Source organism: Notothenia rossii (assembly GCF_949606895.1).
Source record: "Notothenia rossii genome assembly, chromosome: 4".
Taxonomy (NCBI): Eukaryota; Metazoa; Chordata; class Actinopteri; order Perciformes; family Nototheniidae; genus Notothenia; species Notothenia rossii.
The window spans coordinates 75,269,626-75,285,892 of record NC_136902.1 but is presented as its reverse complement, the minus strand read 5'-3'; the positions used below and the strand labels follow the sequence as shown (position 1 = coordinate 75,285,892).

Below are 16,267 nucleotides of genomic sequence, written 5' to 3'. Positions count from 1 at the left end.
TGTGTGTTTGTGTATTTTTGCGTTTGTGTGTATTGTGTTTGTTTCCCGGGGAAAAGACTCACGAGAAACACCGGCTGTTGTTATGCCTGCAGTGACGTTAACCCAGCTAACACGCCACGTTGCCACCACGTGGCCTAAAAGTGGTAGTTTGGTGGCACTGTGCACAACGTGGTAGCCACGTGGCCCCAACGTTGTGGTTCACCACAAGCACCCGTCTAAGTGTGCACAACGTGGTAGCCACGTGGCCCCAACGTTGTGGTTCACCACAAGCACCCGTCTAAAAATACTGATTTGTTTAATGTTATAGATTTATTTATTTATTTCCTTTTTGTCAGAATATGAGTTTGAAGGATAGTAATTTGTGCAAAAAATATTACTTCGGTGGTTTTACAAAGAAAATACCACGTTGTGGCCACGTTGAAATATAACGTATAAATACCACGTTGTGGCCACGTTGAAATATAACGTTTTCCTTTCCATGCAAGTGGGTGCACATACATATGATTTGTATGCAAATAGATGGAGTCTACTCTATTATGTAGTTGAATATTGTTCGTCCATTTGTTGCTGTTGATGTTTATAACTGTATATGCTCTCAGCAGCCTAAGAATTCAACCAATCACGGCAAATTTCGTTCGCGCCTTTTCTCAGTGTTCTGGATTTACCACTTCACATCCTGGTCGATCCATACGCATACAAATTATATAGTCCCTCAAATATCCATCTATTCTCCCAGAAGATGGGATGTATTTTGCAAAACAGACAGTTATTCGATCGTTTTTCCCAGTTCGACACCCTTTCCTGTCCCTCGATGCCCCCACTAGCGCTGGTTAAAATTAATGCCGTTCAGCGACCTACAAACGGTTAAACGGATCTGCGAAAACGAGGACACGCTGTCAATCTCTGGAACGTTAGGCCCAGCGCCGTATAGACTGAGAGTTATGTCATCTCCGTTCACTCCAATGGACCACTTTTTTACAGCAATGGCGGATCGTGGAGCCTCTCAATCGTTCCCCTGAAGTTAGCGCCAAGGCTAGCAGAGCTGTAGAGTTGCAGCATAATAGACCGTTCGTGACAGACTTTTAAAGGTAAGAAGAAGCTTAAAGATTTATATTGCGGATATTATCAGTACATCTGATTCAAATTAACATGTGTATTAAAGGATGTCAGTGGATTATCCCTAAATTAGTGGATTTAGGGAACGTTTACAGATAACAGATTAAGCTATACCATACCATAGTACCATACACTATACCATAGTGGTTGAATACACAGTATTAGGAAACACTTTATAGCCTACTTACTGGACATGTTATACTCATTATATACTGTATATAAAATATGACCAAGAATGTGAGACAACTTTATAGAAATTCATATCACATCTGTTACTGATGCCATTTGTCATACTTTGTTAAACTCACAAATATTAAAGTTCCATAACTTCAGTTGGGAACAAAGACCACACCTTATCTCCCCAAGGCAATTTCCCATCCAATAGGTGTGCTATATAGGTGTGTATAACCCTTTCTCCTGTCTGTTACTCCCTCTTTCAGCACAAGAACCAGAGGGGGATTCAATGGAGCCTGAATACCTGCACTGAAACCCTCACCCTGCACCCTGAGTCTCAACTCTCAGTGTTTTTCAAGCCTTTCCCTGTTTTTTTGTATTAAACAAAACATTAAGCTTTCCCAATGGTGTGGTTTTCGTTTTGTGAAAAAGTGCAAATGCAGTGTTTGTATACAATAACCTAACCTCACATATTTTTTTGCTGTTGGTCATGAAATTGCTCCTGCTGACTTGTGCCAGCCATTTTTTCCTCCGCTCTGTGTCAGTGGGGAAGCCGTACATTCGTACTCCTTTCTCAGAGCGATTTGAGCATCCCCAGGCAGCACAGCAAACCAGGACAACACGGAGGAAAAGGCACAGACAAACTGCATGATATGCTATTCAATGTTTATTGAATTCCATGTATTTGCAATGGATGTTCCTAAAACAACACATTTAACATCATCATCATCATCATGCTGCTGCTGCTGCTGCTGCTGCTGCTGCTGCTGCTGCTGCTGCTGCTAGTCCTTTGATAGTCACCTGTCGGTCTCCTCTCCTTTCTGAAAGCCATAAAGATGACATTAGTCATTTAGATAACTTGTGTCCTCAATTACCATGGGATTACTGAAACTACCATGAATTTAAGAAAATGGTAGAAATGAATCTAATCTGAATTTTGAAGCATTCCTTTAGATCCCCTCCCTCTAAATATATCAATAAACATTAGAAAGTGATGCTCCTGACTACTATACAAGTTTAAGAAGATAATATTGGTTTGAAAGAATTCAAAGCTATAAATAAACAGCAACAGGCTCTTTAACCAAGGCACTGTTAGCCTAACATGTAAACTAGTTGTTCACACTAATCCTAATATTATCACTTAATATTAGCAAATTCTATTTTATTTTTTAAAACATATTGATGTAAATACATACACATATCGATTTGTTGTATAAATATTGCAAATCAAAACCTTTATTCACTAATAATTACCAAAAGTCGAAGTTCTATCTCCTGTTATCAATGCATTCACATTGCCCGCCATGAACTTCCGGTGAACGATTCTCGTCTGCATGAACCACGTGACGATAACCGTTTTTGGACTTCCGCTGTCGTAACTCTTCTATCTATACGGCTATCTATACGGCGCTGGTTAGGCCTAAACCGCGGTTTTTTTATTCAAGTCAAGAACTTTCACTATATACTTGCAGGTAAGGAAGCCATCCTTTTTTAAAGTTTTGTAATTCGGGTCATGAACATATGGGGGAGTGTTCTATGCACAGCTCTCAGCATATTTTACACTTTTTCTGCCGAAATTAAGCAGGTGCCTTGTGGCCTCATGTGTGGCCTAATCTCGGACTCGGCCTCCATGTTGTTTTTTTCAGCAGGGCCGCTGGGCTGTGTGAACAAAGCTTACATTAAATCCGTGGGAGATCTATATCTGGTTGAGATATGTCCCGACTTTTCAATAGATAGCGACTACCCAGTTAATATATAGGCTCCATCTATGTCCATCTATGTTCCATCTTTAACGCCATTGATCTGTGGAGGATCTGCCGCGGTTTGAGGGCCTGCCGTCCACCCATTTCTGCTTCTGCTGGTGGTGGTTCCCACGGCTGAAGGCCGCTATCCACCTGCTGTTAGAGGCCTACTCCCACCTGTTGGGTGCTACTGTGCGGGGGAGGCCTGGTCTGGAGATACCGCGGAGAAACCGGAGTGTTGCCACACTGCTGATTGCCTATTTCCTTGCTGCTGTCCTGACGTGGTTTTGCTTCGGGAACATCGTGGATGCTGTTGAGCTGGACTGGGAAAATGGCAAATGTCGTGTTTCTGCTGTGCCTTTTTTTGACTGTGCTGGACAAGGAGAAGTTCGCTAGTCATCCTGACAATTCTGCTGGATGCGGGTCCGTTCTGCCGCCCGCAGTGGACATCCCCTGTACAGGTTCGGATGGGTTGCACAAACAATTGCTAGTTGCACTGTCGCGGACATTCATTTCGTCAAATGTCTGTCTTTCTCACATGCCTGCCACAATGGTCCTTCAGAATTGTTTTTTGAACTCTAATCTCACTTTTGCGAAGTTTGCTGGTGACTCTAGAACAGCTGAAAATGTATGTGTGTTGATTAAGAGGAAAAGGTGCTTGGTATTTTTATTGTTGTTACTATCAGGAAATGTACAGCCAAATCCGGGTCCACCTGGTAGTTTTAGTCAAATAGCTACTCCTGCTGATTTTATTTCTAGATCGGGGTTAGGTTTAATTCATTTAAATGTGCGCAGTCTGTTACCTAAATTAGATTTTGTCCGTATTTGGGCGAGTTCAACTGATGCTGATGTCATTGTCTTATCAGAAACGTGGCTAGACAAATCGATCTTGGCCTCTGACATTTACATAAATGGTTACAATGTATATCGCACTGACTGTCCTAAAAAAGGTGGTGGCGTTGCCATTTATGTGAAAAATAAGTTTTGTGTAACAAAAATGGTTTCCAAATCTGTTAGTAAACAACTAGAATTTTTAGCTGTGAATGTCGAAGTAACAAAGGGTCAACAGGTCATGGTGGTGGGTTGCTACAGGGCCCCCTCGGCTGTCAAGGACTCCTTATCTTCATTGGCAAAACTGTTATCTCAACTTTCCTACAAGGAAATAGTGCTGCTTGGTGATTTTAATTGGGATTGGTTAACTTCTGTGTCAGAGGATTTTAAAAACCTGTGTACCTCTTTGAACATTACTCAGATTATAGACAGTCCTACTCGCCCAAATATTAAGTCCCCAAATAAATCCTCCTTAATTGATCTAATTTTAACAAATGTTCCATATAAATACTCATCTGTGGGAGTATTTGCTAATGATGTGAGTGACCACTGTGTTGTAGCCACAATTAGGGACACTAAGGTCCAAAAAGTTAAACCACGCATCATCACAAAGAGAGATAAAAATCACTTAGTGGAGCAGGGTTTTTTACATGATCTGTTTGATTTTGATTGGGGAAAAATCGATCTGTGTGCTGATGTAGAAACTGCATGGTCTTATTTTTATCTTGGTTTTATAAAAATTATAGATAAACATGCACCTCTGCGTAAATTTAGAGTGAAGGGACGAAACAATACCTGGTTTTCTGCTGAAATGTCCAGTCTCCTTCATGAGAGAAACAATGCCTGGGCAAAGGCTAGGAAATCAGGCTCAGAGGTAGAATGGCTACGCTTTAGGCAGCTAAGGAATAGCTTTACTTCAAATGTCAAAAGTGCTAAGTCAAAGTACTATTTGTCAGTTACCACAGAAAACCTGAATAATCCTAGTAAATTTTGGAAAGCCATAAAATCGATTTCCACTGGTGATATCCCAAATGAGCTACCTCCGTACCTCACCACAGCATCTGGCATTATATCAGACAGGGCCACCATGCTAAATTGCTTTAATAAGCATTTTGTCTCTTGTGGCTCTCTGTTTGATTCTGTCACTGACTGTGCTTCTGCTTCTGTGAACGCTCCAGTCCTTGACTCTGAACAATGTGGTCTGGAAAACCCTTTCAGTTTTACTCCTTTAACTGTTGGTATTGTCCATGAAGCTTTATCCAAGTTAGATCCTAAGAAACCGGCTGGCCCGGACAACGTAGAACCTTTCTTTTTAAAGATAGCTGCAGATTTTATTGCTCCACCTCTTACTTCTCTTTTTAACCTCTCCCTCAGCACAAATACAATTCCTAAAGTATGGAAGTCTGCTTATGTCCTGCCTCTACTGAAAGGAGGGGAGGCAACTATTTTAAATAACTATAGGCCAATCTCTAAATTGTCAGTTTTGGCTAAGGTGCTCGAACGACTTGTGAGTGAACAAGTAAAGGAGTTTTTATGTATAAATGATATCCTGTCTAAACATCAGTCAGGCTTCAGGAAGAAACATAGCACCATCACTGCGACAATGAAAGTGGTAAATGATATTACTAGTATGCTAGATAATAAACAGAGTTGTGCAGCTCTGTTTATTGACCTTTCCAAAGCGTTTGACACCGTTGATCATCGCGTCTTAAAGCAGAGGCTACTCAGTATTGGCATATCCAGCCATGCAGTGGGGTGGTTTGTGAACTACCTCTCTGAAAGGTCCCAATGTGTTCATTTTGATGGGCTGTCTTCTGAGTGGTTAAACATAGCTAATGGTGTTCCTCAAGGTTCTGTTTTAGGTCCACTTTTATTCTCCATATATATCAACAGTTTAGGTGAAAATGTGGATGAAGCTACTTTACATTTTTATGCGGACGATACCGTGATGTATTGTGCAGGTCCCTCCATTCAGGAGGCGGTTGTTAAATTACAGGCTGTTTTTAACATTATTCAGACTCAGCTCTCTGAACTAAAGCTTCTTTTAAATGTGGATAAAACCAAGATAATGCTCTTTTCAAAAGCTAAAAAGTCACCAGAGCCTGTTTTAGATATTGTATCAACGCAAGGAACAAAACTTGAAGTTGTTGCCTGTTACAAATACCTTGGTATCTTGCTTGATGACTGTCTCTCTTTTAAACTTCATGTCAATAACCTGCTTAAAAAACTGAGGGTTAGGCTAGGTTTCTTTTTCAGGAATAAGTCCTGTTTCTCGCTTGAGGCCAGGAAAAGGCTAGTCACTGTGACCTTTTTACCTGTGCTGGACTATGGTGATCTGCTGTATATGAATGCACCTGCCAACTACCTAAGCAAACTAGATGCTGCGTATCATAGTGCTCTGAGATTTGTCACTAACTGTAAAGCACTTACTCATCACTGTACATTGTATACCAAGGCAGGTTTACCATCACTCACTGTACGGAGGCTCAGTCACTGGTACACTTTTATCTATAAAGCTATGTTGGGCAAACTCCCGTATTATATCTGTTCATTGATAAAGCAGAAAGTTGCAAGCAGCTATTGTCTGCGATCACAGGATATAGTCTTGTTAGATGTGCCAAGAGTAAGGACTGTCTTAGGTAAGACAGCTTTTATGTGCGCAGCTCCACTTGCTTGGAACAGTCTACAGGCAAAATTGAAATTGAGCATTTTTATTTCTTTGAATGTATTTAAGGCATGTCTAAATGAAATGCTTTCTGACACTCTGGGTATTTGTAAATGTTGAATATGTAAATATGATATCCTCTGTTGTTTGTATGTTGTTTTTATGTTTCATGTGGAACTAAATGATGCAGGTCTCCCTTGTAAATGAGATCGATGATCTCAAGGGACTAATCTGTCTAAATAAAGGTTTGAAATGAAATGAAATGAAATGAAATGAAATGAATAGACGAACGTACTCTATGGGAATGTAAAGGAATTTACGACAGGCTGACCATGGGCAAGCCTAATAGAGCTAGCCACGCGCGCCCACGCTGCGCCCAGCCCTTGCGCCCCTTGCTGCAATGCACCCCCCGCCCCCTTTGGATCCGTCGCTGGCTCTTTATTGTAGATTAATAATAGAGCATGAAGTTGGCTAAGAAAGACCTAAACACAGGTACACACTGTGTTTAGGTCCTTCAATGCTAGAAGTTGGTATTTAAGGTTATAGAACTTTAGAAGGGTAATTTAGATGACAATGTGAAGTTGAACACTGCAGATTTTTAGTGAATTTCCATCAAGAAAGCTAGAGGATGCTAAATTATGGCTGCTATATATATATTTTTTTTTTTTATGTAGTCTAGATCTATGCAAAATTCAACTTTTCAGAGTAACAGACTCTTTATGTTTTTGAATGGACATTGGTTGATAGTTTTCAGCCAGTTGAAATTATGTTTTTATGATTATCTTTTGCCCTGAATTTATTTAAGTTGATTAAGTTGGAAAAAGTAACATCCTGAAGTAATCAATAGTCTTCCATCAGCATTTGCAACTAAACCTTGTACAAATTGCAATGGGGCAAAAAGTAGTAATATTTGTTGATCGCTCATATTCTTAACTTAAAAGAAATGAGGAACATACAATCTTACCGTGCAGGCAGTGGTGCATGGCAGTAGTGTATCCAGGGGGGCTTGCCCCCCCCCCCCCTATTTTCAATTCCTGGATCCACCCCTGCATGGGCATGTTTTTTTATTTTAATTTGATCATATACATGCGCAATCTTGTCTTGCAGCAAAATGGATGAGAAGAGGCGGCGTCGTACACAATACAATAGAAAGTGGGTTTCAGCCCAAAGATCGGCATCACGTATGAATAAAAAGGTCCAGACAAGACACAGTGACAGTGATGGTGACATTACTGACTTTGTGTTAGATGTTGCATGCAATTCAGATGAGGCAGCTGATGTTCCAATGAACGAACATGTTACTTTGGAAAGCGAGTCTGTGGAAGAAGAAAATGGACAAAATGCTGATGCTGAGAGCGATGATGATGGGTCAATGTGGGACTTCATTGACGCAAATCCAGTCATCCTTTCATCTGAATCAGAAGAAGAAGAACAACATGTACCGGTAGCTGAATACTTAGTGCCATGGGTCAATGCACACCAAATAAAACATATGGCAGTAGATGACCTACTCAAAGTGTTCAAGATTGGACATAAGAATCTGCCATCAACAGCTCGTACGTTATTAAAAACAGACAAGAAGGTGACAACTGAAGAAAAATCGGGCATGAGTTATGTATATTTGGGACTTGAAGATTCCTTGGTGAAGACCTTGGACAAGTACCCCCAGGAAATACTGCACAATACAGACAGCATTGAAATTTCTTTCAATATCGATGGTCTCCCTCTTTTCCGCAGCTCGAATACATGTGTGTGGCCAGTCTTGTGTGCAATAATGATGGAACCAGTCACTGTCTTCCCTGTTGCCATAACATGTGGCAATTCAAAACCAAGCAATTTAGATTTCTTACTTGACACAATAACAGAATTGAATCACATCTTGCAACATGGCATTCAGTACAAGGAAAATGCAATTCAAGTGATACTGAAGTGCATCGTTTGCGATGCTCCTGCAAAAGCAATGGTGCGGGCTACAAAACAGTATTCTGGATACTACGGTTGTGAAAAATGTACGCAGAGAGGTGTTTGGTATGGCAGGCTGACATACCAAGACATTGACAAGATTGTGCTAAGAACAAACCAGTCATTCAGGGATCAGTCTCAAGAAGAACACCATAAAGGAGTTTCCCCTTTCACTATTCTTCAAGTGGATGCTGTGAATGTATTTTCTATGGATTATATGCACCAGGCCTGTTTTGGGGTCACACAAAGGCTAATTCTTCTGTGGGTCAGAGGCAAAAAGGAAATGAGGCTCCCTGCGACACACATAGAAGAAATCAGTGAAAAACTTCTGGACCTTCGGAGGTGTATTCCAAATAGTTTTGCGCGGAAACCCAGAGGCCTTGGAGATATTGAAAGATGGAAGGCTACTGAGTACCGTCAATTTTTGCTGTATACAGGAAAGCTGGTGCTCAAAGGCATTCTTAGGAATGACCTTTATGATCTTTTCATGGCCATATCTGTTGCTATGTGCATTCTTGTTTCACCAACTCTTGTGCAAATTCATAAGGAGTATGCTCACAACCTTTTAGTCTACTTTGTACGGAGGGGTCGTGAACTCTATGGCAAGGAGTTCCTTGTGTACAACGTGCATGCCATGCTCCACATATCCGCTGATGCTGAGCGGTTTGGAAGCCTGGACAGCTGTGCGGCCTTCCCATTTGAAAACTACCTCCATAAGATGAAGAGAATGGTCCGTTCTGGGAAGAATGCCCTGGCACAGATTGTGAAAAGGATTCACGAGTTGGAAAACGCTCCATGCACAACATGTTTGACAAGGGCAGAAAGCACCATGCAACTACAGAAGCCGAACAATGCATTTATTTTGGATGGTCCATCTTGTTGTGAGGCGGTGGCTTTATCAAATGAGAAAGATGAAGAGGGAAATAAGAAAGTGTTGTGCAGGGTGTACAACAGAACTGAATCTGTCTTCATGGAGCCCTGCGATTCCCAGATTATTGGAGTATATTGCATCCACTTGAACGACAGCTGCATGAAGCTCCTGACAAGAAAAAGCCTCCACACTAAAGCCATCATGGTCGAGAAAGGGAATGGCAGAAAGGCGGTGTTTCTTACCATTCTGCATGGATTATAATAGTTAAGTGCATTATTTCATTTCAATAAGCACCACTGCTACAAAGTTTGCAAGTATTTAGTTGTTCTGCATGGGTTATAGTTTATCCAAAGTATACCACAGATGATGTAGCAATTAAATATATGATAGTAAGCTTAGTGATAAACAGCTTTTGTGTCTTGGTCTTCAGGTAAAAGATGTCGGGCGAATTTGTTGTAGTAGAGTTTGTGGAAGAGATGGCTGTTGAAGTCGTCCACAAGTCATGGATACAGTCAACAAGAGATGTAAGTAAATACATGCATGTACTTGGAACATTGTCAAATATATGGGTTTGCAGCTGTTTGATAAAAAATGGAACTTAAAGCGTTTCACATATGTGGTTGGTTGGGGCGGTGGTGTCTAGGGGGCTTTTCTTCCCCCTTTAGAGGAATTAGAGGCCAAAAAAGTGGTCTCTTAAGAGAGGTCACTTCTCATAAGAGTTTCAATAACATGGGATGTATAGCCCTTGATCTCAATACAGGACCACTGTATATCACTATGCAATTCATTAAAACATTTAAACTACATTCAGTCGCTGTTGTTATATTTCAGCGTCTGTGTTGCTATTGGCCAGCAAGGGGTGGAGCCTCTTCAAAAGCCAGGAGAGGGGTGCTGCCTGACAAAGAGAAATGGAAGCTTTATGAAGTTAGGATATTTTCATTTGGAGGTAGGAAGCATTTAATATTTACAGTTTGAAATGTTAGATTAAGTACATAATTCATGCTAGTTTTGTGTACTAAGCGGGAACTGTAATAAATTGAAGTGAAAAAAGGAAACAGAATGACGTTAATTTTATTACCTTGTCAGTATATCAGGTCTCTTAATATAACATATTGTTTCCAACTTCAGACACCTATGAGAAGGCTCAAGAAAGGGCGAGAAAGGCTGAGGATACCTCCAATGTAGAGACTGACACAGAAGAATGTCGACGGAAAACTAAGAAGCCTGCAAAGTTTCAGGTTTCAGAAACTGAAGATGCTGATGGTAAATACAGAGAATTGGGCATAAGAGTATATTTAAATATGTGACGACATAGATGGCTTCATAATTGCCACAAATTAATAGAAAAACAGTTCAACGGAATAAGAAATATTAAGCCTTTCAGTTTTCTTTATTAAATGTCATTTAATGTGGTGCTTCACTTCACCTGTTAATCTTTATTAAATAATGTTAATACAGACGAAGAAGGGGAGATACTGGAGGCAAGTGACAGTGTCCCTGCTCTAGTTCTGGCCGAGCTACCAACACCTCCTCAACGGACAAATGGTAAATGAGGTTGGCACAAGGATCAAGTAGAGCTATATCCTCAACTGTTAATTTCAATTATTTTAGTTTCAACATGAAGCTTGAGTCACAAAAGGAAAAAAACAGCATTTGCTTGTATGCTAATTTTATTCCCAGGAGGTCCAACCTTTTCTTAAACACAGTATCTAACTGGCTAACTATGGGCTATTTTGACATATAGAACAATGATTACTTTTTGGTACAGACATTTATGCAGTACCAGGTAGATCAGTACCGGTAAATTGATATTTTGGGAGTATCTTCTTGCATTGAAAATAAAGTATTGCTTTCATGTCCTAATGAAAAATGCATTAATAATGTTTTATCGATAACCGCACTCATTAAATTCTGTTTAAGGCTGTTCTGCACCGAGAGCGATATCACCAAGTACCAGTACCCCTTCCAGGTCTATTTCTGGGCATAGAATCCAGTCTCCTGTGTGTCCTAACAGTGACACAAGATCAGGTATTTAGGACTATTGACATTGTGCATTTGTCTTCATATTTAAAAAAAAAAACTGTTTCGAGTAATGATATACATTGGTCCTCTTGAGAGACCACCCCATCTGCCAAGCCAAACCGATCTGTCATAAAGGGTGGTCTCTCATAAGAGGTTCAATAGCATGGGATATGTAGCCATTGGTGCATGCTGTAGTGGTCTCCCAAGAGAGGTGGTCTTAAAATGAGGTCACTCAAAAGGGGCACCACTGTTTTCACTTTGCTCCATTTAGCCTTTCACTTTATATTAATTTAAATATTCTGATACAGACATTTATAAATTAATGACATTACTATCTCTGTATACAGTGATGACTTCAAGTGCACGACTGTCTGAGGATCATCGTGGAGGAAAGCAACCCTTCCATACCAGGTAAGGAATCTGAGGCTTTGTAGTTTTACCCAAGTATTTACTGAGAGTAGTACGTACATGTATATCTCATTGCTCACCATGATTGGTCTAGGCCATTCATTGGTACAGTCACCCTGTGCTAAAGCATTTAGACTAGTACATGTAGTACATTAGACCAATCTGATATTAAGTTGTAGCGAATCTCTGTTACTACTCATGCCATGTAACTATGGCTTACTGTTGGCATGTACTGCAGTGAAGTAATAATTTCATGTTATGTTTTCAGCACCCCCACAACACCCAGAGCTTCTACATCTGCTGCAATAAATCCTGAAAGTGAGCCAACAGGTAACAAAGCCTAATGTAACAGTTTTACTTCAAGAATATTTTTCAAAATTGTGATCCAGAAAATATTCAATTTTGATTTCTTCATTCTAAACATTGTGTTCTTTTGAGACAAATTGATTGATGATTATGGCATCCTTTTCGCATTTTTTTCTCATTCCATTTACGTTTAGCTTGGGATCTAGCACTTGCCGTTGCTTGAAATATGTGTTTAACTTCAACGCAACATGAAATGTAATGAATCATTTGTCGCAATTGCCTTAATGCATTATACATGTATGTGGGTGAATAGATGCAAATTCTAAGCATAGTATTTAAAAATGTGGAATTGTGTTATCTTGCTACAGGATTCCAGAGCAGGATGCTGCTGCGTATGCAAAACCTTGAAGAGTCACAGGGGGAAATCCTTAGAATGCTGCGCTTCTTGACAAGTGCCAGCAGAGCAGCAGGAGAGGAGTTGGACGATGTACTACCAGACCCTGTCAGCAGTACTGAGGAGCTGGATAGGCTTTGTGAGAGGCTTACAGATAAGGCCTTCAAGAGACAATTGGTATGTTCCATTGTGAAAGAAAAACTTATTTTGTTAAGAATCGCTTACATTTTATGAAGAAGTAACTCCATCTTCCAAAGAGACAGATAGGCAGACACCAAGACAGACAGGCAGGCAGGCAGGCACACATACAGACAGGTATACAGACAGATAGGCAGACAGACAGGCAGGCACACAGACAGCTAAACAGGCAGGCAGACGGACAGTCAGGCAGACAGGCACCTAAGCAGGCAGCAGGCAGGCAGGCAGGCATAGATAGATAGATAGATAGATAGATAGATAGATAGATAGATAGATAGATAGATAGATAGATAGATAGATAGATAGATCGATCGATCGATAGATAGATAGATAGATAGATAGATAGATAGATAGATAGATAGATAGATAGATAGATAGACAGACAGACATAATTGGGACCACTGAATTATTTCAAAACTGTAGTAGTTATATTCAATGCTGCGTTTGTTATATATATCTGACAATTTAGCATTTTCACTTGGATGTACTCAAGGGTTTTTTACTAAGAAAACTAATTATCTACATTGCAGACATGCTATATGACTTCCTTGGGTGGCCACAACATCGGAGACACCATCCGGAGGATGCACTCCAAGTTGGGAACCAATGCCTTATGGTCAACGTATAGCCTCAAGGGAAAGAAGGGCAAGAACGCGTTGATTGACCTGTCGGTCACCAAGGTCCTCATCAGTAAGTGTTTAAGTCATAAATGGCATGCAATTGCTTCTTCAGTATTTTATGAAGCTCGCCTGATGCACTCCAGAGATACTCAATATAACATGTTGATTATCATTTATTATAACCGAAACGACCATTTTGGGGATGTTATGTTTCATGTGCATGAGTGGGTACGTGTCTGGGTCTGCATCTTCGTTAGTGGATCTTTCAAAAACTATGTGACATTCTAATTTACTTATTTGTATGAGTATTGGTCATCCATGGGCCAAGAACCCTCATGATTTTGGTGCTGATTCTATTTTTATATCTTTATTGTTGTGGCCATCTTGGATTTTCTTAATTTTTCTCCGGGGTTTGGCCATACTACCGCGTAAATTTTTCAGCTGTTCATGGGGGGTAATCATCTCGGTTAGCGATAATGGTCCCAGGTGGGTGATAATGGGGGATATTGATCCTACATCGGCGCTAATGGGGATATTGGTCCCAAGTGCGAGATACTGGTCCCCAGTGGGTGATCATGATAATGAGGGAAATGGTTCAGCAAGAAACCCATTTGTCTGGCAATCTTGAATATTTGGTGCCAGTAAAGATTTGGGGGATGTATCCTGTGTTCGTCTGTGAATACCATTCTAATTACAAATATTAAAATATAAAACTGCCTTAGGATTATTTAGATAAGATTTGTGAGGAATAGTTGTTTTAGTGTTAATTATTTCACCTGTACATATACATATATATATACCGTGCATTGCTTGGGGTTAGCAGTTTTGTGCTACTTTTCCTACAGGAGCATGCTTGAAAAACCATCCTAAAGCCAAGGCTTCCGAGGTGGAGGAGCAACTGTCCGAAAATCTCAAATATGCACCGAAGAAAAAAGGAGGGCCAAAATACAAGGTGATAGTGGATTCTAGTGACTTACTTAAATATTTGGTCCATCTCTCCAAATGTCTGTCAATAAAGCATTTACATATCACATACATTTACCACTTTGACATATAGTATGTGTCATCAGTACTTAAATCTTTGCATTCTCACAAAGTTAGTTATCATTATCACTACTCATCAATTAGGAACAATTAAGGATTTTATTTTCTAATATACCATGTATTCCCTAATGTGCATTCTTGCTTTTTAGGAACCTGCTGCAAAGAGAAGGAAGAGCGTCGCATCTGCAGTCGATGTCGATACAGATACAGATTCAGATTAACATTTCACATATTATGCCTGGTCATTGGTGCACGGACGTTTCGGCCAACGGACGTTTTGGCCAGGTATATTTGTCGGGGCGGACGTTTCGGCCAGCTTGTACAAAAAATATAATAACTGAATAAATAAATATTTTATTTCATTTAAATTCACCTACGTAGTAGATACATGTTACAGCCATTCATATATATAATAACTGAATAAATACATATAGCGCCACCAACGTAAATGTTCATTTAGTCTACAAGGTCTCGGTTCGAAAGCCACAAATGTTCAGCTGGCCAGCTATTATTGTATTACCTTGGACAATGTTTTATCTATTGTTAGGTTATTTCCTTGAGGTACTTAGAAAGTAGTTTAGGTAAACCTGTTATGCCTTCATATAAAGAGATTGCAATTGATATCATTTGTATCCCTCTTTGTGTTACTACATTTGACCATGGCTTCATTATGTTCTTTTGTTCAGGAACATACAAATTAAACTGGTTACTTATACACCTTAAGTTTGCAGAGAATATTTACATTTCCATAATTGTAGAAATATGATAAAAAATATTATTCTACTGTCTACATGTCCTAAAATTAATTATGGGTTTATGGAATTTCTTATTGATATATATCTATCTGTCCATTTGAATCGTGTCATGATGTATTATGCATTTGAACCATTGAAATGCAAATAAAATTGTCTAAGAAGTGTATTATTAAAATTTGAGTTGTGTTGATTACTTTGACATAATTAAAGCTAATCGAAAGAAAATATAATTGCAAATAGAAAGTGGTCTAAAGGTGGTGTGAACGTTACATTTCAACGTTACATTTCAATGTGGTGACCACGTTATTTCAACCATACAAAATCACGTGGCCTCCACGTAAATTGCCACGTTGTCACAACAACAGCATCACGTGGCTGTAACGTGGCAGCCACCCCAGCCTGTCAGACATGCGTCTGTGGTGACCACCTTCCGTGAAAGGACAGCACCCATAGGTACGCCCCGTACCAGAAAAGTCGGGTGCAGCCAGTGGCGCAGTGCCATTACGCATTTCACAGTAACCATCACTCTCCGCGCGCCATGAGGCGCAGGGTTTAGTTTTAGAGCGGCTATTCAGCGCTGAAACTCCCTCATGTGTAACCGTCCCAGTCGTACAACCAGGATGGCTGACGCCATGAGCCCCAGTAACCGCAGGCATGATCTGAAAAGAACATGTTTAAGCAGCTGGAAATGAGCTAGGCAAGTTCTGAAAGCTTTCACTCTTTCCGCTGACAGGCGGGCTGTAAAGGGCACCGAGTTCAGGTGTAAACCCAGGAAGATTACAGTCTGTGCCGGGCACAACATGCTCTTTTCTGTGTTTATTATGAAACCCAGATTGAACAGGTGCTTTACGAGGACATTTGTCTGCGTAATAGCCTCCTGTTCCGACTGTGCGAGAAGCAGCCATTCGTCTAGGTAGGTTGCCAGGCGAATACCCTGTTGTCTTAACGGGGCTATCGCGGCTTCCGTACATCGTACAAACACTCTTGGACTGAGAGACAGACCGAAGGGAAGTACTCTGTACTCGTAACAGACACCCTGAAATGCGAACCTCAGATATTTCCTGTGTGGGTAATATACTGGGATGTGGAAATACGCATCTTTCAGGTCGACTGATGTAAACCAGTCGTTTTGTCGCACGAGACGCAGCAGAGATGTGTA

General features: G+C 40.4%; 1 protein-coding gene across 2 annotated transcripts; it reads left to right on the top strand.

The window, feature by feature from the left end:
- Positions 1-2,735: 2,735 nt before the first annotated feature.
- On the top strand, positions 2,736-15,468 carry LOC307037475 (uncharacterized protein). Of its 2 annotated transcripts, XM_079678364.1 has the most exons (11): positions 6,793-9,885; positions 10,193-10,307; positions 10,490-10,624; positions 10,820-10,906; positions 11,282-11,389; positions 11,731-11,794; positions 12,060-12,121; positions 12,466-12,668; positions 13,220-13,379; positions 14,155-14,261; positions 14,503-15,468. In XM_079678364.1, the coding sequence occupies exons 1-11, from the start codon at positions 9,799-9,801 to the stop codon at positions 14,572-14,574; spliced, it is 1,200 nt and encodes a 399-aa protein (XP_079534490.1). In that variant the 5' UTR covers positions 6,793-9,798; the 3' UTR covers positions 14,575-15,468. The 2 variants fall into 2 exon arrangements, with proteins under 2 accessions (XP_079534489.1, XP_079534490.1); XM_079678363.1 differs by lacking the exons at positions 14,155-14,261; positions 14,503-15,468 and adding an exon at positions 2,736-2,762 and having other exon boundaries at positions 9,792-9,885; positions 13,220-14,134.
- The last annotated feature ends 799 nt before the right edge of the window (positions 15,469-16,267 follow it).